At 39.4% G+C, this 23,934-nt stretch overlaps 1 protein-coding gene across 1 annotated transcript in view; it reads right to left on the bottom strand.

Annotated features, from left to right (window-relative positions):
* Window positions 1-23,934, bottom strand: part of Cdkal1 (CDK5 regulatory subunit associated protein 1 like 1) — a 627,408-nt gene that overhangs the window by 440,677 nt on the left and 162,797 nt on the right. The window contains exon 8 of the mRNA XM_050142389.1: window positions 21,727-21,847. Coding sequence (XP_049998346.1) covers window positions 21,727-21,847 — 121 coding nt within the window. The remainder of the gene's footprint in view (window positions 1-21,726; window positions 21,848-23,934) is intronic.

The following is a 23,934-nucleotide window of genomic DNA, read 5'->3' as shown; positions in this document are numbered from 1 at the left end:
TTAGCTTTCACAATCGATACAACATGACACCTCCCAGGAATAGAGGGTCACAAAAAATTATGGCAGACTTATATACAATAGACCAAAGAGTAAAAGGGGGAGCTACTGAAACATCAAGTGAAGGTGCAATACCCCTCCCAAGTCTCCTTCTATGAGAAAATCCAATCCCAGGGTCTAACAAAGCAGCTCTTTTGGTGAAGACGACAGCTGTTACACTTGGAGGACAGTGCTCTATGACAGGGACCCAGCCTGCAGCCAAAGTTCTGACTCTCCCTTTTTCACTCATCCTCATCTTTCTACATCCCATCAGCTATTTTTCTGTAAAGACAATGAATAATTTCAGATCAGGTCTTCCATTCCAAAAGGCAGGGTCGAAGACATTACATAGGCACTCAGAGAATAAGAGTCCTCTTGGCTAAATTCAAAATATAGTAACACAAATAAAAATGCAACTGTGTAAATCAAACCTATTAAGAATAACTGAACTTCTTTATGAAATAATGTTTTACTTAAGTATGAAGGTAATGCCTCATCAAAATCAACTGCAATTATATTTCTGTTATACTAATATGTGAAAAGATTTTACTTATTCCCAATTTTAAAAATGTCTTCACACACATACTTAACTATAAATACTGGCAGCATTCATTCCACAAGCCTCTTAGTTGAGACAGTCCATCAGTGGGAAGCCTTTGTAGAATTCTGTTCTTCATATATATCTTTCAAGATGTGATTTACAGGGACTGGAGAGATGGCTCAGAGGTTAAGAGCACTGACTGCTCTTCCAGAGGTCCTGAGTTCAATTCCCAGCAACCACATGGTGGCTCACAGCCATCTGTAGTGAGATCTGGTGCCCTCTTCTGGCTAGCAAGCATACAGACAGACAGAACACTGTATACATAATAAATAAATAAATAAATAAATAAATAAATAAATAAATAAATAAATAAATGAATAAATGAATAAATAAGTTTAAAAAAAAGATGTGATTTACAAGGCAGATTAATTGTTTCCAGTGTCGGTTCTGTGAGAGGAGACAGTTCTCACTGCACACCTAAATGAACGATGAGATATGGAACTGTCTTTGTTCTTGCATAGAGATTGAAAAAAGAGGCTGTTAGGGTGCAATTGCGGCTGGAATCATGTATCTGCTACAAAGCTGGGAGACAATCAAGTGCACGGTTTAGAGTCTGGGGCCTGCAAAGCAGTGAGCAGCCGGACACGACTCTATTGCAAATGCTGTTATCAGAATGACTTTACTGTAATATAAGTTCTATACATAACTGTCACCTTTCCTCTTAATTTTAAATTACTTATATTAAGAAATGTTGATAAGCCTTTGGCAACATCTCATTTTCTGAATTATTTAGTGTTGCAAAACAGTAGGTATGAGAACCTTTGAATTTTGCCCTTGATCTTATATAAAAAAAAAAACAAGTAACAATAATAAAATACACCAAGTGTGGTGACATATGCATGTAATCCCAGCATTAAGAAGGCACAGGAAGGAGGACCATTAGTCGCAGAGCCACTGTCCTCCCCAGCAGCAAAATAAGCAAACAAACAAATCACAGTAATATTTTGTCATTGCTGAGCTATCCAACTGCTATACAGTAGGGCTATTTGAAATTATTCAGCGTCCACTCTTAGAAAAATTCTTGGAATCAACCATGGCTGAATCTTCGAAAAACAATTAAGTTTTAGCAATGACACTACTATTTCAAAGTACATGAGATGTCCAGCTCATAAATCAGCATCTATTTATGAATACACTTGAATACAAATATAAGGAATGCCAGATGAGTATAGTGAATGTGACCATCCATATGTGTGTGTAAATGCTGTCACATTTACATTTCATGGACTGTGACTCTACATATTTTTCCAAACGTATTTTTACCACCACCCCCCACCAAGTTTAACACATCTGAGAAGATTCTGCCTCTTCTTATCTGAACCTGTGCTTTCTTAATTCCCTTGAAAATAAGAATCATTTGACAGTGGGATCCACACTGCACTCGTCTTCCTTTTGGTACAGTGAGTATGCCATGGCTATGAAATATAAAGAAACAAAACCAGTGTGGTGCATCCTCTCCAATCACCACTAAGATGCTTAGAGCTGGAATGTGTGGTGTGCAGAGCAGAATGCAAACACTCAGAGCTCCCATTGCAGGATCCTGAGATCAAGCACATGTTCAGAGTCCAGCAGGAGAACTCGGTGCTGGGAGACAGCTGCACACACGGTAATCATCTGTTACAGCATCAGCTACAGAAAAAGAGAGGGGTGAAGCCTGCAGCAACACGTGTGTGAGCTTTGAATTTTCCCTCAGAACTGACCCCAATGAACATATTCCTTCACCCAGAAGACAAATGCATACAATATTTATGCAGACAGCCTACTCAAGAGTGAATCAAGAGATGTATTTTAGCCTTATCTGTCAAATTGGCGGGATCTCTGAAGGAAAGCCCATGATCAATACCAAATAGGTAAAATAATTTTATCAACTTCATGAAAATTCTACAAACTGCATTCCCACATGCTACCCAAAGATCAAACCCACTGCCATATGCTCCAACCCTGGCGCTTCCAGACATGCTCTGCCAAGTCTCTTCTGCGGAGAACCACACATAGTCTCTGATGTAATGCTCCATTGCCACAGGGACACAACTGCAAACACAGAGGACTGGAAGCTCAGTCCAGGTGGCTGCTTCCCCACACAACTGGATCAATATTGGATTTTGAATTTCATGCAATGTTCATGTGTCTCAAATTATTCTCCTTTGACATCCTTCCTCGGTTGTTTAAATACATCAAATCCTTTCTTAGACTACGAGCAATAGGAAGACAGCATGCATCCTCAGCCTGCACAGTGTGGTTTGCCAACCCTCACACAGCCTGTCCTGTGAATTCTTAACCCCAGTAACTCTCCCCACTTTTGACTGTCTTTGGAAGAATCACACTGCTACTGTTCCCAAGGGCTTGTTTACAGTTCAGAGCTCTTCACTTCATCACTCTGTGTGCCACATTTACACTGCAGTATGTACACAAGATGTTTTGACTAAAATTTGGGAATTAGGCTTCATGGGTCATAGCACTTTCTGCAGAAGCAGGAGGACCATGGCACCCAAAACCACCATACAAAAAACTAGGGCTGGCTTTCGCATACACAGTATAAAAGAGATAGAAGGCTTGCTGGGTCCTGCTGACTGCCAATCTAGCCAAAAGAGCAAGCTCCAGGTTCTCAAGAGAATAAGATTGAACATGATAGAGCAGAACACCCTATATCCTCCTCAGAAATCTACACTGCACACATACATATACACCACACACACACACACACACACACACACATTCTGTTGAATTGATAAGTAGCTTAATCCAAAATCTAAAACTAAATGCTGACACAATCCCAGAAGTGAAGAATTCTATTTCAACGAAGTTGTTTCATGCAAAACAAAATTACTAAGAAACAATGAGTAGAATCATCCTAGGACATATGTGTAAAATATATGTCAACAAATTAGATATCTGGTTCCATTCAGAATTTAATAAAAATCCAAATGATTTATTGCTCAAAAAAATTTTAAATAAGTGATACTTGACCTGTGATACAATTTGTAATACATTAAAAATATTTTTTGAAAAATCAGGTATGGTAGCCCATATCTGTAACCATAGTGTTGGGGAAATGGCAGATGAAAATAAGGACTCTACAAAACTGGCTAAAAGTCTTCTGTGATCTACGTAATTCCATGAGGAGGCTGAGTGAGAGATCAGAGAAGGGAATACACTTCCCTCTCTCAGCTCAGCAAACACAGAAAACACCAACACTTTCTGATGGAGTGCGGAGCTGCTGTTTCCACTGTGACTATTACGTGAGCAGAGGCTAGCTTATTAATTGTTCTGGACTGCGAGTTTTACAGATGAATGCAACTATAAAAACACATGCACATATTACCTCTACATTTTCTACAAAATCTCAAAAACTAATATTGAACCCTAGGTAGTACTGTCAGTCTGATGAAGTACCTAGAGCAAGAATCTTGGTATTGGCAACTGAAACATAGTTCACAAGAACAAACCACACTGAGGGATAGGGAGAGACAGCTGGATCAATAGACACAGGACAGGAACTATGACAGGGCGCTCATGGTGAATGTATAGTGGACACCATTACTGTCTGCAACTTTTCTCAACTAGGATACCTCAAAGGCCACCCCCACAGTGATGCACTTCCTCCAACTGGGCCACAACTACTCCAACAAAGCCACACCTCCTAATAATGCCAGCAGACCTTCCCATCTGGATGAATTGTAGCTTCTGAAACCAGAAGATAAAATCAGCTGCTTCTGTTAGTGAGGAGGAAAGAGAGATGAGTGTTGACCCCACGTGCCCAGCATATACTAGTAAATGCCTAGAAAGCCTGGCCTGTGAACCTGGGAGAGTATGCACACACACCGGGGTGGAAGTGGAGTCCTCCCTCCAGTGGCCACGAGATGTGCAGCTCGCCACGCTCTCCTGCCTTTGCATTCATCACTATTTTAGTTCATCTTCATATGCAAAGAAAAAAATCAGAATAGATGGAAACATGAAATTAGTTTAAGAAAAAGGCTAATACCAAAAAGGAATACAATGAAAATATTTACAGATTTCTATTAAATATCAAAAGAATTCAAGAAGCCAAGACTTGACAGTTTGAGAAGTTTCTCAGACAGGTTAAATTTAAAGAAGTGTTTCTGAAACATAGTAGTCATAGATGCAGGCTTAAAGCAAAGTACAAATTAATAATCTTTCTCTATACAAAATCCTAGAAAACTGAAAAATGAAAATCCTAGAAAAGTGAAAAGGTCGGTGGTACACATATGTCACGGCAAGGGCAGTGTGCACAGAGGACAACCCTTTGCACTGTTACTCTTCTGATCAGACTACTCTACTCTTGCCGCTCCACACCCTGTGAGGAACAGAAGGTACTCACCAAAGTCAAAAGAGCTTTCTTTTTTTTTTTTTTGAGTTTTTATTAATTTATTTATTTATTAAAGATTTCTGTCTCTTCCCCGCCACCGCCTCCCATTCCCTCTCCCTCCCCCAATCAAGTCCCCCTCCCTCCTCAGCCCAAAGAGCAATCTTTAATAGAAAAAGACCCCACGTAATTGAACAGTGTCCTGATCTCAGCCTGTCTGGAGGAGACAATACTTCATTCACCAGGGAGGAACCGTCAGAAAGGCTTCATATGCAACCGCCAACACACCCTCAGACCCAGACTCTCCTCCCGTAGCTCAGGTACCCAGCCTTCCCGCGTCAGTTATGTACAGACATAAATTTCCATTCCCTTCGGGTCATTCTTCCTCTTCTTTTTCTTTTCTTTGCCAGATCAATTAACGCTTTCAAATCCTTAGTAGTAAAACTAATGTTGAGATAAGCTAAGAGATGTGTGAGTCCAGCACATGGATACAGATGCATAAGACCAACACCAACTGAAAGATACAGAATGGTCCCCTTACCCCAATGTCCCCAGCTACCACCAACTGTCAATATAGTTAGAGATGCTGCTCTTCCTAGGGGCACTTCCAACCAAAAGAACCACTGAGCCTCTCTGCTAGCACAGTTTGGCCTTTGAGAGATTATCATAGAGATACTTGATGGGCTTCCTCTTCGTAAGGAATCCAGATGATACCAGCACCAGCACTTATTCTAGTTCATGACTCAAAAGTGCTCAGTTGGAAAGACAGCAGTTTACCCAATGATCCCACAAAGGATACAACAGGGATTTTTCTGCTTGTTGCAACTAAGAAGGGAACTATAGTAAATTTTTAAAAATTAAGTATTTGATGTTTAAGTACTATATTTGCATCTTGTCTCCCCTCCCTTCTCAAATTCATGGCTTATCCTTTATTACAATTACATATATACTTAGACATAAATTTATAAATGCAACCTGCTGGATCCCCTTTAGAGTTCTTTATCATGTTCGCATGTTTGGGGCTGCCAACTTGGTACTAGATAAACTATAAGGCGGTAGGGGAATGTGCCTGAAGAAGACTGATTCTCCCTCTCTTAGAAGCCATTAACTGCCTGTACCTCGTCTTATAGTAGTTGGGATCTTGAGAGATTCTGCCATCCAAACTGGCTTTTTGTTTGTTTGTTTGTTTGTTTGTTTTGTCTTGTTTTGTTATGGGTGGGGATAGCTGTTGTTTAATTCTTCTTTCATATAATAAATACATCCCAACCATAGTTTCCCCTACCTCCACTCCTCCCAACACCCTATAACCTCCTTTCTCCCCACTTCAGAAAAAAGCAAGCCTCCCAGGGATATCAACAAAACACAGCATAACAAGACACATTGAGACTACATACAAACCCTCATATCAGGGCTGGGTGGGGCAACCCAGTTGGAGGAAAAGGATCACAAGAGCAGGCAAAGGAGTCAAAGACACCCCCATTCCCACTGTTAGAGGAGTCCCACAAAACCCCAAGCTAACAACCATAGTATATATGCAAAAGACTTGGCCCAGACCCCAGCAGCTGCCATGCTCTCCGTGATTCGCTTGGGCCCTAGTTAGTTGAATCTGTGCGCTGCGTTCTCCTTCTGTCTTTGATCCCTCCGCTCCTATAATACTCCTGTTCTTCCATAGGCTTCCCCAAACTCCAAGGGGCAAAGACCAGTGGAGATCTATAACTGGGGTTCTCTCTGCCTAACATATGGCTATGGGTCTCTGCGTCTGCTCACATCAGCTGCCAGAGGAAGTCTCCCTGACGATGATTAGACATGGTTTCAACTGGTGTTGGGGTCATGCAGTTCTTGTTTGGACAGCACATTGTTGAGATTTCATGAGTGTCGCTTCCCTGTCATATCAAGAGGATACTACTATAAAACAAATTTTCTGATCCTCTGGCTCTTTTTGAGTCTTCTTTTATGATGTTCCCTGGGCTTTAGTTGTAAGGTTGTGTTATAAGTATTAATTGGTTAGATAGCCCATGGTCATTTGTTTTCTTGTTTTCTGCATTTTGAGCTATTGTAGCTTTCTGTAACCAACTCTATCTGCTACAAAAAAAAAAAAAAAAAAAAAAAAAAACTTCTTTATAAGGGGTGAGAGCCTCACTTATCTGTGGGTATCTGTGGGTACAAAGATAAGTATTTAGAATGAAGTTAGCAATTATACTGGTTTAGGAAAAAAGCAAAAGTAGGATCTTCTTTAGAATCAATGGCCTCATCAGCCACAAGTAGTGGGCTAGGTATAAAGTACCCGTCCTGCCCTTCTACTGAGCTGGCCTTGGACCAACTAGGTAGCTGTTTGGTTACCTGCAGGATATAGTGCTACTGTTGCATCTTTAGAGCTATTTGGCTATTCTGGTTGTTGCTGTAATTGGAAGGGACTTCAGATGGCGAGGGCTACTGATTGCACCTTGCAAAGCACCTTCAGATACTACAACAGCTAGGCATGAGGGAAGGGGCTTCTTCCCTCCGGTTTCTATGGGGCAAAGGAAATTCCATATATTGTTTTGGGAATCTCACAGGGTCCTCTAAAATTACCCTACCTGGTACTTAAGTTTTTCTTAGATAATCTATGGCTTTTAGAGGGAGCATTGTCAATTCAAGTTGTATAACTTCATTTAAGCAAGTTACACATACACACATACATACACACACAATCTCAAGTAAACATAATATTATTCTCTATAGCTTTTCCTAATAAGTATTAGTTTTCTATCCTCCCTGCCCACTGCCCAGTCTAAGTCTCTCCCAGCCTCATTGTTTTCTAAATCCTCCTCCGTGGTTCTTGAACCTTAACATTTCCCTCTCTAAACTGCACCGCAACTCTATGGTCCCATTTTACTTTCCTGGTACTTGCAGATGCTCACATCTGAAGATTTAGAACTAAAACTAAATAAAAAAAGAATATTTCTTATTTACATGCCTTTCTTTTGTGTGACATAAATTTTCATTTCCTACGCCCCAAAGTGAAATATGACCACACGACAAGAATAAGCTTACCTTCTTACCAGTGCATACCCAAGTGAGGCGATATGAGAGCAGATACTCCACAATGTCCCCCACACCTCACTGCCGCAAGATTGCATCTTCACTAATCTAACAGCTTGGGTTGGGAGTCCTTGATAGTGATGCTTTTTTGAAAATACTTGACAAGCACTTATTTCCATTGGGATTTCTTCTGTGGATGGTGCCTGTTCAAGTATTTCAAATGGTGTTATTCTCCTGCTATTTTCAAGGTCCTTTTTATATTCTGGACAAATGTCACCCAACCTGTGGCTTGCTTTGTATTCCCCAAATCGGAAGAGTCATAGAAAAAGAGTTGTCACTTTGATAAAGTCTACCTTTTGTCCTTTAATAGATCATGCTTTGTGTTTCATGTCCAGAATCTCTGCTTATCTGCAGGTTGCAAAAAAAAAAAAAAAATGTTCCCCTACATTTTATTCTACAGTTGTTAGAGTCTTTACATTTCATGTTTGATCTCTATTGGTTTGACTGTTGTATACATGGGAAGTTGGAATCAAAGACATTTTCTTTTCTTTTTCCATATGGATATTCATCATAATGAAAACACTGCTTCCTGCCTTGAATGGATATTTGAACCTATATCAAAAATCAGTTGGCTGCATCTGTGTATTTCTATTTCTAGACTCACTATTCTGTTTCCAGTAGCTGGTGCATGTTTTTTCATACACTGCCTTGGTGTGACTACTTCACAAAGCCAGAAGTGTGGAATGTTATTTATCCGACTTTATTCATTCTCAACGGTATTAGAAAACTCTACTTCCTTTGTATTTCTTCTACAAAAAAAAAAAAAAATCCTACTGACACTTGTAATTTCTTTCAGTCTAACCCATGAATTTGAGAACTGACACATTTCCCACTTTGATCTTCCGGTTCATGAACACTACATTTAATGCTTAGCTTCACGCAGGTCTTCCTTAATTTCTTCTGATTATTAGGTTTTTAAATATTTATGCTGCACAATATCTGTGAGGTTTTTTTCCTACGTATTTAATTGTTCTTGGGACAACGATGGAAAGAGAAATCTTCAATTTCTATTTGCATACATATACAAATAGGATCATTGTGTAGGTTGATATTTTATCCTTCCTAAACTCAGAGCTCTAAGAATTTTATTTTAGAAATCGTGGGATTACCTACAGATATTCATATGATCACTAAACATTTTCACTTTTCCAATTGCACAAGGGTCTAACCTGACACATCCATCTGAATGTTTTGGGAATGGGAAACTGAGGCAGTTACTAGCCTGAGGTACCAGGCCTGACCAGAAGGTGAACTCTTTAGTTTCAGATATGGTGGTCAATTCACAGCCAGCCACACGGGCCTTCCAGCTCTCCCTTTCATTCTTTTCCCTTTGAACTTGCCTTGCTGTGGACCTAGCATGTTCCTATACAAGCTTGAATAAACAATAACCAGGTCGATACTCAAGTGGTATACGCTTTCACAAGAAAAACCCAGCAGAGAAATCAAGGAGAAACGTTTTGCACATCCCATCTCAAAGAATGCACCCAATTTACTAAAATCTATTCAGCAATACCAATTTAGCAACAGTTCTTACTAAGAATTCAATCTACGTAACATAAAATGTCTATGTGAAATAAAAGAAGTAATATTAAAGTGAAGTCAGTCATTTATGGTGTTTCGTAGAAAAGATTTAACACAACCCTTAAGGCTATCTGATGAAATGAGTAAGTCGGCTTCACCCAAACCCATGCTCTATGAGAACGATGTGCGGAAGGCAATCGAGCTGAGCAGGGACTGTGCAGTTCTCCCAAACTCACTACATAGCTATGATCATTCCAGAGCACCAAAGGATAATTAATTCAGAACAATGGGAGCTTCGGGGCATTCACTCAGGTGTGAATTTCCTCCTCTCAGAAGACGCGCACTGAGAAGGCAGGAGTGCCAGGGCAGCACTCAGAGAACATCAAGACAAACTATGAAATGAGAACACACCCTAGGCATCGGGAAATCCAGCCAGAAAAAAATGTTTTCATCTAAAACTCCAATGGACTGAGCAAAATAAGTGCTGCAGAAAGAAGTAAGAATAGTAGGAAATATGGATAGTAAAGGCAATGAGGAGTGAGCAAAAGAGAAACAAATGAGGACATTAGCCATGGAATTCTTGTGAAGATGTTCAGACAATGAAAAGAAGTCTCAGCCTTCTTTCCAAATTCAATTTTTTAAAAAATTGCTTCAGTGTTCCTGTATTCTCTACACACTGACCAGTGGTGGGTTTCCGTGTTAATGGAAATTTACTACAAGAAGCTTCCCTGGTGAAGGTTGAAAGACTCACTGATCTATAGGTTTAGGAATAAATCATAAGAGCCATTTTATTGCTTTGTCCGGTTAGTAGAATAATAGTAATGTATTTCCCCTCTGGTTCATGGTGTATCTGACCATAGATTCTGAGTCCGTTGTGGGTTCTTGCTCATACAGCAGGCCTTAAATGCCATCAAAAGGCAGCTGATCACACCCATAACATTACTGCCAATTGTGCACCAATAGACGTGTCTTGCCAGGCTAGTTATTATTATAGCCTGTAGGTTAATAACTGATAAAACTGATGAGTACTTTTCCCTGCAGTTGTATTTCTCCATGTTCTGTAACTCAAGTAATGGTGTCTTTAGCAAAAGGATCTTATCATCAAGTTTTGGAAGATAACAAATAGTACTGCCAATAGCCTGTAATGTTGAAGAGGGGTATCTAGGAGATCCCATTTGTCAACAATTCAAAAAACGGGTAACCCATTTCTGGTACTGTACAACATCTAGTTTGAGTATTGTTCCCCCTTTATTGTTTATATAATCTCTCTCCCTCCCCAACCCCGGGTGTGTGTAGTTGGCTTTAGTATTAGTCAGCCCTACCCATATTCCTTCCTATACCCTGTCCTCCCATTTCCTAACTCATTTAATCCTTATAGCTGCATTTCCCCCTTCTCTATTTATAACATATCCTATGTCCCCTTTGTTGAACTACTCCTTCTTTTCCCATGGTTCCTTCACTGTTGTTTAATCTCTGTGAGAATTCTAAATGAAGCACACATGTGTCAAGTGTAAAGCTAGCGTTCGCATACAGGACGAAGCATGTAACATTTGTCTTTCTGGTCTGGGTTGCCTCAGTCAGGATGACATTCTATTCCCAGCCATATATCTGTAGATTTCATAAATTCATTTTACATTTCCCAATGTAAATGTATAACATTTGCATCATCCATTCACCTGTTGATGGGTATCTAGGCTGTTTCCATTGATTGGTTACTATGGAGAAAGCAGCAATGAACACAGAGACAGTATTTATACAGTACAATATAAAGTCCTTTGAGTACAGCTGGATCTAGAAGTAGATCTATTTCAGCTTTGTGAGGAATCTCCATACTGACTTGGAGAGTGGCTGCACCAGTCTGCACTTCCCAACAGCAGTGAATAAGTGCTCCCCTTCCCCGCAGATTCAACAGTATCTAATGCCATTTGGGGTTTGGTTTTATGTTTGGTTTTATTTGTTTTTAATCTGACTGGGACAAGATGAAATCTCATAGTACTTTTAAGTGCATTTCCCTAACAGCTAAGAATGTTAAGCACTTTTTTCAAGTGTTTCTCAGCTGTTTTTTTATCTTTTGAGAACTCTAGTTCCATCTATCATTTTTGTAACTGGGTTCTTTGTTTCCTTGCTGTTAGGGTTTTTGAGTGGTCTGTATATTCTAGATACAAGCCTTCTGTCAAATGTTGTATTAGTCAGTGTTCCCTAACAAAACCAAACTGAATATCAATACAGAACAATATAAAGAATGAATGTGCATGGGATTTATTAGAATGGCTCACAGGCTGCAGTCCAACTATTATTACAACAGCAGCTTTCTCCCAGTGGAAGGCCCAAGAGCCCAGGAGTTGCTCAGTCCACAAGGCTGGGTGTCACTACAGCTCTTCAGTACACATCAGAATCCAGAAGAAGGAGGCCCTAATTCCAGCAACGGAATGAACTTGCCAGGGAGAGTTAAAGTAAGCACATAAAGAGCACGTGATTTCTTCTTCTGTGCCCTTTATATAGACTGCCACCAGAAGGTGTAACCCAGATTGAAGGTGAATCTTCTCACGTCAAATGATCCAATCAACAAAAGAAAAATCCCTCACAGAAGTACCCAGCTGATTGCAGATGTAATCAAGCTGACAACTAGGAATAGCCATCACAGATGTACAATTAGAAAAGACTTTTCCCCCAAATTAATAAGCTAATTTTATACTCAAATGATGGTGCCATTTGCTGGACAGAAGTAGTTTGGTTTAACAAGGTACCTTTAAAATACTGTTGGGTTCAATACCTGAGCTACCAGGGTCATGTTCCGAAAGCATTTTACTATACCAATGAGTTCAAGCTTGCCTTATACTTTCTTCTTTTACAGAGTATGGGTATCGGGTCCTAAATTGACTTGTAGTTGAATTTTGTAAAAGATGAGAAATATGGGCCTAGTTTCATTCTTTTACATGAAACTATCTAGTTTGACATGACTTTGATGTTATTCATTGAATATGCTGTGATATTTTGTCCAGTGTGTATTCTGTCAAAAACCAGATGTTTTTACAGATGTAGATCCATGTATAGGTCTTCAATTCTATCCCACTGATGAATGTGTCTATGTGTATGCCAGTATTATACTCACTAGATGGGATATCTCAAATCCCTGCACTAAGGTTCAAGGATCTGTGCGGACGGGGAGGCAGTGAAATTGGAAGAATGAGAGGTAGATCATCTCAAAACAACAGCATTTTCCAAACACAACAGAAAAGATGCAGGAATTATGGTAACTTGTACAAGACCTACACAAGGTCAATCCAAACACACACCAACAAGAAGGATAGGAAGAGGCCATGACATGAGCGAAATATGTAACTGGAAGTCCACTCTTCACACAGACCCTCACTGTGCGATCACAGCCACTGCTGGACACTCCAGGAGCTAGTGAGCTTAACCACAGCATGGGAGCCCAGGCCCAATTCCCTCATGTGCATTTGTTAGACAGGCATGTCCTCCCAGGGGTTGGCATCAGCGCTCAGCTCCACGGCACCCTGTCTTAAAGTTGTTCTGCCTCGTTCCTCTGCAAGTAAGTGAGAATTAAGGGAGAAAAATAAAAATAAAGGGAAAACTCAAAAGCAGAAATACAAATAAGAAAGACGGAAAAGAACTTTCACGATATCCCACTCTGAAAGTGACATCAACACGTATTCTGAAAAACGAGTAAACGGGGCACTGAATAGATAATCAGTCATGCACATTTTGGAATAAGAGGATGCAATGGTGGCACTAGAACTCTCATCAATAACTCATTATCAAAGAGGGTGCCACTAGCTAGCAAGGAATTCATGATGAATACCACCACCTCCTAGGCCCAGTTCGGCCACCTTCTATTATAGAAAAAGTGTTTAAAAAAAAAAGTGTTATAACTTCTGGACAGTTGTGGCGATTTTGAGGAATGTAACTCTAAGTCCCATGCACATAAACAGCAATATTGTCATAGAGAACTCAATAGAACCAAAGTTATTTACCAGTTATCTAAGAAATTAGATAGCAAGGCTCTCCAGAACAGCGTTTTAGGAGCAGGTCTCGTTTTCCACCACGCACAGTGTCAGGTGACTACTGATCACTCTACATCAGCTGATGAAGTGGATGTGCAAACAAATGGTAACATACAATCAGTGTCACCAGGGCGTCTTCCAGTCTCAGGTCCTAAATAATTAAGTCCATTCTTGCATCCCTGCATATAAATTTGGTAAATTTATATGCATATGTGGGAAAATAAAAGAGAAAAAGAATCGAACAAAAATACCAACACAGGCAGACCTACACGTAAAAGGTATTTTACAGGGTTAAAACAAGCAAGAAAAAAAATCCACATAAACTCATATTATCTCATGACTAATACTTTTGGTTAACCTTGTAAAGTCACAAAAATATACATTACAAATAACTAAATCACATATGTTGTTTTAAAACTCAAACCAGGAATTCTTACAAATGACCTTATTGTAAAACCAACTTTCTCAGTGGACTTATAGGAAAAACATGCATTCCTCAGAGACTATTTCATCAGATAAAGTAAATGAGGTCTTAACTACATGCGCTATTACCTTTTTAAAAGCCAAATAAAACATTGTGCTTTGTCAGGGTTAGAAAAAAAAATAAACCAACTGAGACTACCATGCTGATCCTGTAGTAAAACGAAAGCAAAATGGTTTTAAAAGTAAATACGGGGTATGTATTATTCTAGTGTTGGAGAAAGCTGACAGGCCTGCCAAACATTACATGTGTATCCAATTACACATAATCTTGGTTGGGCTACACAAACTAGGTCCCACCCCCCCCCTCTTCTGACCAAACTGGAAAAGAAATTTTCTTGAAGAAACAGGACCATCTACAGAAGGCCCTTGATATATCCAACCACATTCACTAATTCCTTGCACACAGAACCCAGTTCCATGGACCACAAAGCAAATAGAGGCTTGATAGGAGATGGCATGAAGGGTCAGAACACTGGGTAACAACTGTAAAAAAAAAAAAAAATTCATATGATTTAGCAGTTCTACCATAAATATCCCCTGAAATTACAATTTTTGTATAGGCTCATCTCATTGTGTATATAGTCTAGGCAGGCCTGGAACTTGTAATTCTTCTACCTCAGCTTCCCAAGTGCTCAATTCACACAAAACTGCCAAACTCTCTCCAATCCCTCCCCCCGGCATTGTCTTATGAAAACCCCAGCACACTGATTTCCTCGCCATACTACACACAAAGTGAGGTCATCCAGCCAAGGCTATTGCTCATAGATTTGGTTTCATTTTTAATTCTCCTTTGATTGCCATCTACAAGATAAATTAAAATACCACCTCCATACAACATTGCAAAGAAGCCCTCTCGCACATGCCAACAATCCACCATGATCCTGAGGTGGCTTTCTCACTTCTACACTCTTGCAGTGCACGGGGTTCTATTACAGCGCTGATTTGTGTTCGGGTCTTTCCTTTCTCCCATGGAATTCTCCCATGGAATTCTCATGGGAGAAACAAATGAACTCCTGCTATCCATAATCAATAGGAAATTATCAATCACATTTGAACAAAACTAATAAACAACACAAAAGAAATAAGTAAACTCATATATTTTCTTAACAAACAAGCATAGGATCCTTTTACGTACACAGGTAAGCTGTATTTTCTTAAGATTTATTTTATTTTATTTTATGTATATGAATGTCTGTCTGCATGTATATACATATATGTGTTTAGTGCCAGTTATGGCCAGAGAAGGGTATGAGATCCCCTGGAACTGGTGTAATAGACCATTTTGAACAGCCACATGTGTGCTGAGAACTAAACCTTGATTCTCTGCAAGAACAGGAAGTGCTCTTAATCGCTGAGTCATCTCTTCAGCCCCCAGTCAGCTGATACTTCAAATCAAAAGTTAATAAAAACTCTCTAAATTGTAAAGCATCTTTAAGCCGTTATACTGATTTTGTTCACACCATACAATATGTGAAATGACCTGAATAAACTGCCAATCATTCAATTCAACTTTCTTTAAACTCATATCTATAGTGGTGGGCATAACTTTCGATATCTTTACTTTTGATTTTTCTTAAATCCAAATTCAAAGTGATTCTCCCACTTCAAACTAGACAGTTTTGCTCATCAGAAATAAGCAAAGTATATTGTTTTGCTTAGGACAAGAGAACAATGTAACAAGCTAGGGTTTAAAATGATTTTTAAAATCAGACATTTATATATGCCAGTGATAAATACATGCACATGCATGTAAATATAAATAGTGTGAATATACATGTTCATTACGAAGTTTATATAAGATAGTGGTTGACTAAAAAAATTTACAAAATTTAATATTAAGCCTATCCTAATATTGTCTAGCATTTGTTAACTGAGAGACTCAATTTAAGAACCTTTATTGAGCCAGCATTTGAAAGTTCTGAAATTTAAGGATAAATACATAAATACAGGTATGGGCCAATAGTGCCATCCACTGTTCCATTAAAAATCTTTCCCAAATACAGTTTTATAAGGCATAAAAAATCCACTGTATTGAAATTTTGCTTGTACACTATTTAAGTGAAAATAATATATTTGAAGAATCCAGTGAAGACATGGAAAGAGCTACGAATTTCAAGACAAACCAGCTTTTGTTTGAAAGATTAAAATGTTACAAGTACAAGATGGCTTTAAATACTTCAGCTTCCTAGTATTTAATTGTTTAGGATGTTTCATTTTTGTTTTCAACAACTACAACAAAAAGCCATCTCTAGGAAGAGAAGTAAAAAGCACACTGTTCAGACAGGGCTAGAACGGTTTCTGTCTTCACTTTGCCATGCCCACGTGCTCAGCAGATTCCAGTGGGCTGAGGTCTGGAGGACACACACTAAAGCGTTCAGAACAAAACTGCAATTATTTCGTTATTTACACATTCACTTACAAATAAGCACACATTTTCCAGACATGGTGGTACATACTTGAAAACTCTAACACCGGGGAGGAAGAAGCAGGAGGATCACTACTTTGAGTATATCCTGACTCAAAAAACTGGCAAAACCTCAATCACTGCAATAAAAGATAAAGAACTGATTACAGAGGATTAAGTCTGGACCTTAGATGTGAGCCCCTAAGTGTTTGTGACCAAATGACAAAAAGGAAGAAGCCTCCAGGAGGGGAAAGGATCACAGGAAATGTTCGTACAGTCTGTATGAAAATCTCATCAATATATCACTTAAAACATGGTAGACAGCACTGAACCTGTCAGCACGAGAGGTGAGCTGAGAAATGATGAATTCATCCAAGACCCCAGATAAAACAACAGGGTCTGAAACTCCAAACTCCAAGTCCAAACTCATCCCACTGAACTTTGTGGCCTCCAGAACAGGCTGGTTTCACATCCCAGGAACCACAACATGACTAAAACCTCTGCCTAGCCCTGGGAGGGGACCATTTACAGTTACAGCTTTTAGTGGCTACATTTCACAGGCTGTTTTAGAATGGCACAAATTTCCTTCTGAAGAAAACCTGACACAAAGCAAGTAAAGACTGGGATGTGCTCTAAGCTACCACTTTGAGAGCAATCAAGCTACAGGTCCCCGTTTGACCAAAAAGGGCACTCCTGCAGATATGGCTGCACACATACCCTGGAGCTCTGGCCAACACTTGATTGTTTGCCAACTGGTGAGTTACATTTTCATTTTTCAGAGTAATAGCAAACTACTGTGATGACTAATCTTGATTGTGAATTTGAACTCAGAGACAGATACGGGCTAAGTAAAGCACACTTAGGGTAGATGCCTGTGAGGGTGTCTCCACAGACAATGCACACGGGGGCACTGACACAGGACGATGTACCCTGAATGCAGTTAGGCATCTAAATAAATAGGGCCCAGGTGGACCACAAGGGGATGGGGGGGGAGGGGACTGGCACAGGTGAACTCTGACTCTGCACTTCCTGCCTCCTCACACCCAGCACTATAATCAGGCAGCCATGGTTTGAATGCTCAGAGCCTGGGAACCAAAATAACTCTTTTTTTCCTTTCGAAGTATTTCTGTCAGAGCAGCACAAAAGCCTAGCACAGCTACTAACCACTCCAGCTATTCAGCCACAGAAATGAAGCCTCTTTGGGGAAATCAAGGTCAGTGTGTTGGCTGAAATACTTTCTAAACAGTGCTTATGACAGGTACATATTTAAGGACAGAGGCCAAGGAGATGCGGCCATTCTACTACTCCTTGCTGCTTCTGTCTGTGGCAGAGAGGGACAGTAAGAGGACATATGAGAGTCTAAAGGACCTCAAAGTCAGAGACCTAAAGAGGCATTGTGGGTGCCATCACGACAAAGAGTCAGCTGAAGTAGTTTTTCCAAATACAGAGTCTTTGATACCTCTGCTTAAAGATATATATATATATATATACACATACATATATATATATATGTATATATCAACATTTCAGTTTTATAGGTGACTTTGGAGAAGTTCGTTTATCTCTATATTCTACAATTTGATAATGTAATAAGCCCAAATTATATTTTCAAATGCTCTGTGACCATATCCATCTAATAATGCCCATCATTTAAACAGACTCAAAAGTAACAAGAGAGCACTAATAATAACCATTTCTCTAAAACTTGTTTCAGTTCTGTAGGACAAGTTCACAGCCGATGTCTTTCATTCGTGTGTTTACAGAGAGGCTATATATCAAGGACTATAAAGGAGCCTGATGTGGGCAGACATCTCAGAAAGTTAAACCATCTGGGTCGGAATGTGTTCCTGAAGCTTAGCTGCATACAGAGGGAGAAATGGGGAGTAACAGATACTTTTTAAAAAAATGATAATAAATCCAATTATGTAGTTTAAAGAAAATTAAATTCTCCTCAAAGCCAACTGCCATCTTTCTTGTCCCTGACTGACAGAAAATAACAAGAGACAAGATAAGCAATAAAGGAAAAAGTATCAGGTCCCAGTCAGGGTCAGGAGCTGTTTCTGAGATGTGCTTAAATGAGGGACAGATTGGAGCCTTCACCCTAGGATAACCTGAAGGCGCTGAGACCACACTAACACAGCGGGTGGTAAAGCAGAGTCAACTCTCAGCTTTGGAAGATGAAGACTGCCAAGTGATGGCTTTAACACCAAAGAAATCAGCAAGTAGATCACAAACTGCCTTCATTTCCCAATGTCCAACTTGTTGCTTCATGTCCCTTGCACCACCCCTACTGTCCTTTCCTCTCTCCTCCACTCCCACTGCTAGGAAAAGCAAAGGCAGGAAAGCAACCAGCCCCTGACCACCTGACTATGAACCCAGAGTCAGAGAAAGAAACATACTCTGTATTTGAGACCTGGGCCAGGGAAAGACACATCCTTATCCCTGAACTCAGAACTAAAGACATGTGTCCTGGCTCTGAAACTAGTGTCAAAGAAACACACTTTGTCCCTAGAATTAGAGTCAATGAAAGAAATACGCCTTGGTCCTGAGATTAGAGTCAAAAAGCTAAAAAGGACCAATGAAAGAAATGCAGTTTGGCCATTAAGTCAGAGCCATTTCTACCCCCACCAGCTAAACTGACCAATCCCTGAGCAGGGAAACACTACCCAATCTCCCACTCCCCTACCCCACCACTACCACCACTACCCCACCCCACCCCCATCCCTACCCATTCTCCTTAGGAAAACTCTGCCCCTAAGAAGCCCTATATAAACCTCTCCACACCTTCAGTTAAGAGTGGCCTTAAGTGGCTGAGGCAGCCACTCTCCTGGACTCCTCCTTCCCAAAAAAAATCTCTTCTCAAAAGAGTCTTGGGTGACAACCTTCATTCACCAGCAGAAGAACCTGGCTGGAACATCCCTTAGGGAACTGAGCTGAAAACCCTTGCTGAGAAGCTCCCTAGGAGACCTCAGCAAGGCAGAGCAGAACAGAAGAACCTTGCTAGGAAGCTCTTTAAGGGGGCTGAGCAAGGCTAGAGGAGGAAAAGTAAAAACTTTAGCTGGAGTCCAAGGAGATTGCTACATTTCTGAAGGGGGGGGGGCTTCCCTTATCAGAGTGTTAGCAAAAGAAACATCTTGGACCAGAAAAGAAGCAGATAGCTCTGCCAGGACGCTCCAGTAAGGGAACAGAGCAGAACTCAGCTGTAGCTGCTCTCCAGGAGAGGAGCAGGATCTCTGTATCTTTCGTGGAGATCATCCCCTACCACACCCCAGCTTCAGGTGTCCTGACTAAGGAAAATTGATACCAGAAAGAACTGGAGTAAAGAATCTCTTGAACTAAAATTCACATATTTAATATAGCAAACAGAAACAAGGCACTAAAGATAAACTTACCAGAGAAAAATATAAAATGTTAGAGATAAAAGGTTTTTTCTATATCTTCATAAACAAAATTTTAAAATACCTTTTGCAAAGCCTTTGTACATGTACTGTTAGAAAATTAATAATTCCTGAAGTCTAACAAAAACATTATCTGAAATTGTCAACTTATTTCTTTTTTTAAAGGCGACTAAACGTCTGTCTGATATACCTATCATATGATTATCTATGTACACATGAGTGAGGGTGCCCTCAGGGAATGAAGGTTCAGATACCCTGGAGCAGGAACCATAGAACTTTGTGAACCACTCCCCATGGGTTCGTGAAGAAAAATTGAGACCTCTACAAAAGCAGTCTGTACTATTAACTGCCGGGTCATGTCAAAGCCCTGCTTTGATAGTTTTAAATTAACATTAACATAAAAACAACTGTATATATTCAAATGGTGACCTAGAAACCATATCATGAAGCATGCTCCAAAGAGGGCCCCCCTCCTATATTAAATCACAAATACGAAAGGTCTAGCACAGTTCTTAATTTGCAACAACACACTGAAATCTTCGTAAACTTTGATAAAGAGAACGATTATAGGCATAACCATTTAAGCATATTTTAAGCAAGTTTTTTAAAAAAAAAAAAAAAGCAATTTGCTCCACCAGCAATAAGGATTAAAAAAATAAAACCTAAGCAAAGATCTTACAATTTGATACTATGGAATGACACTCATGGGGCCGATTTCATGTGGGAGAAACGATAAGATGGCCAGTAACTGGGCAAAGTGATGACTAGTCACAGCTCCCAAAGTCCCACTGAGATTTGAGATAATATCAACTGACTTAGCATCAAAAATGTACTTGCTTACTGACTTCCTAGGGTCATTTCTATATTCTCTGATATAAGGGATAAGACCATGACAGTTACAGCAAGTATTCATTGAACTTTGGGATTCATTACAGTCTCACTGCAGAAGAACTAAGTCCATGATCACATATGAGAGAAAATTTAACATAATGCTATTTTTATAAGCAAAATAAAATTGCAATACAAGTTATTTAACAATTTTACAATGATTAATATAAGGCAAAATTGGAATGACTTTAAAATAAAACATCCAGGGACTGGAGAGATGGCTCAGTGGGTAAGGGCACTCACTGTAATTCAGAAGGTCTGGAGTTCAATTCCCAGCACCCACATGGCAGCTCACAACTGCCTGCTGCCATCTTCTGGTGTGCAGATGTATATGCAGACAAAATACCCACATACATAAAGTACATAAGTAAAGAATCACATTTTAAAATACATAGTTCGGATAGCTAATAGTCAAATATGGTTAGTATTTGGAGCAACCTCTACTAGATCACATACAAGCAATCACAAATGCCAAGTACCCAGCCACTCCGGAGACTATTTCATCTCTTTTACTCTGATTTAGTTTGAGGAAGAATGGTAACTGGTTGAGGCTGGCTCTCACTCATACTGCCCTAGAGCTCACTACATGGGGCAGGCTGGTTTTAAACTCCAGACCCTACTGTCTCAGCCTGGGATTGCTGGCATGAGCCATGAGATTGTTTTATTTTATTCAAGATTTCTAAAAGATTTTTAACACGGGAAATAAAATCCATGTTTATTGCTCATCCCATAGCCCCAAATGGGAAAAATAGTAGCAAAGATATAAAATCCGGCCTCAAACACACATGTAATTGAAGCCAAGACACTTCAAGACATAGAAGTGACCATGTTCAACAGTTTTACCACTTTCTGTGATTTTCCTCCCCCAAGAAAACATCCAGCTGCCTCTTGGTGTCACATGTCCATGGACATACCAGCTGATCTCATCGAGTTCATCATGTCAAGAACAACTCAGAGATACTCACCCCGTGTTGATTGAAATGATTTCTATCAGTGGATTCTTCCTGATTTTTGGCAAATCCAGTCTTGCTCCCCCCAACCGCTTCCCATTGTCTTTCTTCTGGCCCAGGAGCCTCACTGAGTGACCTTCAAATCAAGCACAAGACACACATCAGCATGCCACACAAATCCACCAGCATTTACCATTTTCGATAAATATGTTCAGGATTGTATTTGATTTTTTTTTTTTCTTACAAGAGACCAGGGAGAAAATTCATCCTAAAGAAGATGTGATCTTTTGAACATAAGAATACAGTAAGAAAGGGAGAGAAAGAAAATGGTGTGGGAAGTTCTGTCTATGTGTTGCTTTTATTGGTCAATGAATAAAGAAGTTGTTTTGGCCTGTGACAGGGCAGAATAAACATAGAAGGGGGGGTGGTCGAAGAAAGAAGGCGGAGTCAGGAGAAGCCATTTAGCCCTGAAGGAGGCAGACCTTGCCTGTAAGCCGCAGCCACACCCACACGGCAATACACAAGATTAATGGAGATGGATTTCAGAGTGATGTTTCATGGTCTGGGCAGCAGGGGAAGAACAAGCAGCCTCCAACCACACAGAGAGGGCAGGGGGGAAACTCCTGGGTTCAAGAACTGACTAGATTTGCCAACGCTTTGCTCACAGTATGTGCACAATTACACATCACATTTAAGAAAGGTCCAGTGTCCTTAAAACAACCTCATAAGGTTGAACACTCCCTACACTGACTCACACTGTAATACAACAGAAAGGCCTGCCTGCTCCTTAATGACAATAACAACACATATAGAAGGTAACTAATGTTTGATGAAACAGCACTCAACATTCACCCATACTAGTGTTTTCTAGCCACCTGCTCCTACCTTCCTCTTTATTTCCCAGCCTCACTCTCACTTTCATGATACATATACACATTTGTGTATATATATATATATATATATTCATATTTACATACTCGTATATATGTAGCATAATCATAAAACATAGGAGTAGATACTTTAAACAAAATTTTTGAAGGTTACTTATACAAAATGCAACCAGATTATAATATCCACTAAAAATTTGGAGCACTGAAAAGTTTGAAATAATTTCAGACATGTAGAAAACACGAACAACAAACATGCATCTCCACTCAGATTACAGTCATAGTTTTAGCACATAGTATTTTCTCTCTGTACTCGGACATGCTGTGTTTATGACTACACCATATGAGTTACCCTATAAAATCATCCATTGTGGCTGAGCACAGCAATAATTTCAAATACATTTCTACTGTAATGTACTGTTTTTATAATTTTATCAGTGACTATACTACAGCTTACAAAACTTTTCCAAGGTGAAAACAAAACTGAATGATTTTAAATAAATATCTAGAATTATGTAACCATGGCAGTAGGTCAGTTTGGAAACATCTCTATCAACAATAGAAAATCCTTTGAAGCTTAGATTCTCCCGTCTCTGCTCCCCATCACAGCAGCATATGTCATTAGTTCATCGGTCAGAAGATGGACATAAACCTCATTCAAACACATATGTAATAACACTTCCAAGAACATCTACACATAAACCATTGAACACCAATGTTTTCACTTCTCCAAGAGTCCTAATATAAAAATTGCTGAATCATTTAGTGAATTTATATTTTACTATTTTAGAAATAATTGCTTTCCTAAGAGATGACCATTTTATATTCCCAATTTCATCAGACACAAGATTACTTAATATTTTCCCTGATTTTGTGCATTATATTTAACTTTTATATAAACTTAAAATTATTAACTATTGCCTTCATGGCTCATGTTTTTTGGTGTTATTCCTAAAATCTAACTACCTTTCTTTGGGATAAAAAGGTATTCTTCGCTTTTAGTTTCTATTGTGTTGTTAACTCTTAAAATTCGATCAAGGGTGTATGTACTCTGCTACTTTTTCTATAGTGAGGTGAACATATTCACCTTTCCACATCAATACAAGTGATCTCAGGGCCATTACCTTGCCATATTCATCCACATGCCATTGTTGTCACACATGTTAACATAAACAGTTATGAAAACTCAAAAGGGCAGTGCTAAAAATATTATTTTAAATAAAGATACATATTTATAACATAGTTTATATTTACTTACCAAAACATTATTTCTAATACTTTCTACTACTCCTAGGAATTCAACTCATCATGTGATTCTAATTCTTCTTGACCAGTC

This window comes from Alexandromys fortis, unplaced genomic scaffold (genome assembly GCF_014885135.2).
Source record: "Alexandromys fortis isolate MF-2015 unplaced genomic scaffold, M_Fortis_MF-2015_v1.1 scaffold_5, whole genome shotgun sequence".
Lineage (NCBI taxonomy): Eukaryota > Metazoa > Chordata > Mammalia > Rodentia > Cricetidae > Alexandromys > Alexandromys fortis.
This window is presented reverse-complemented; position numbering and strand designations above follow the sequence as displayed.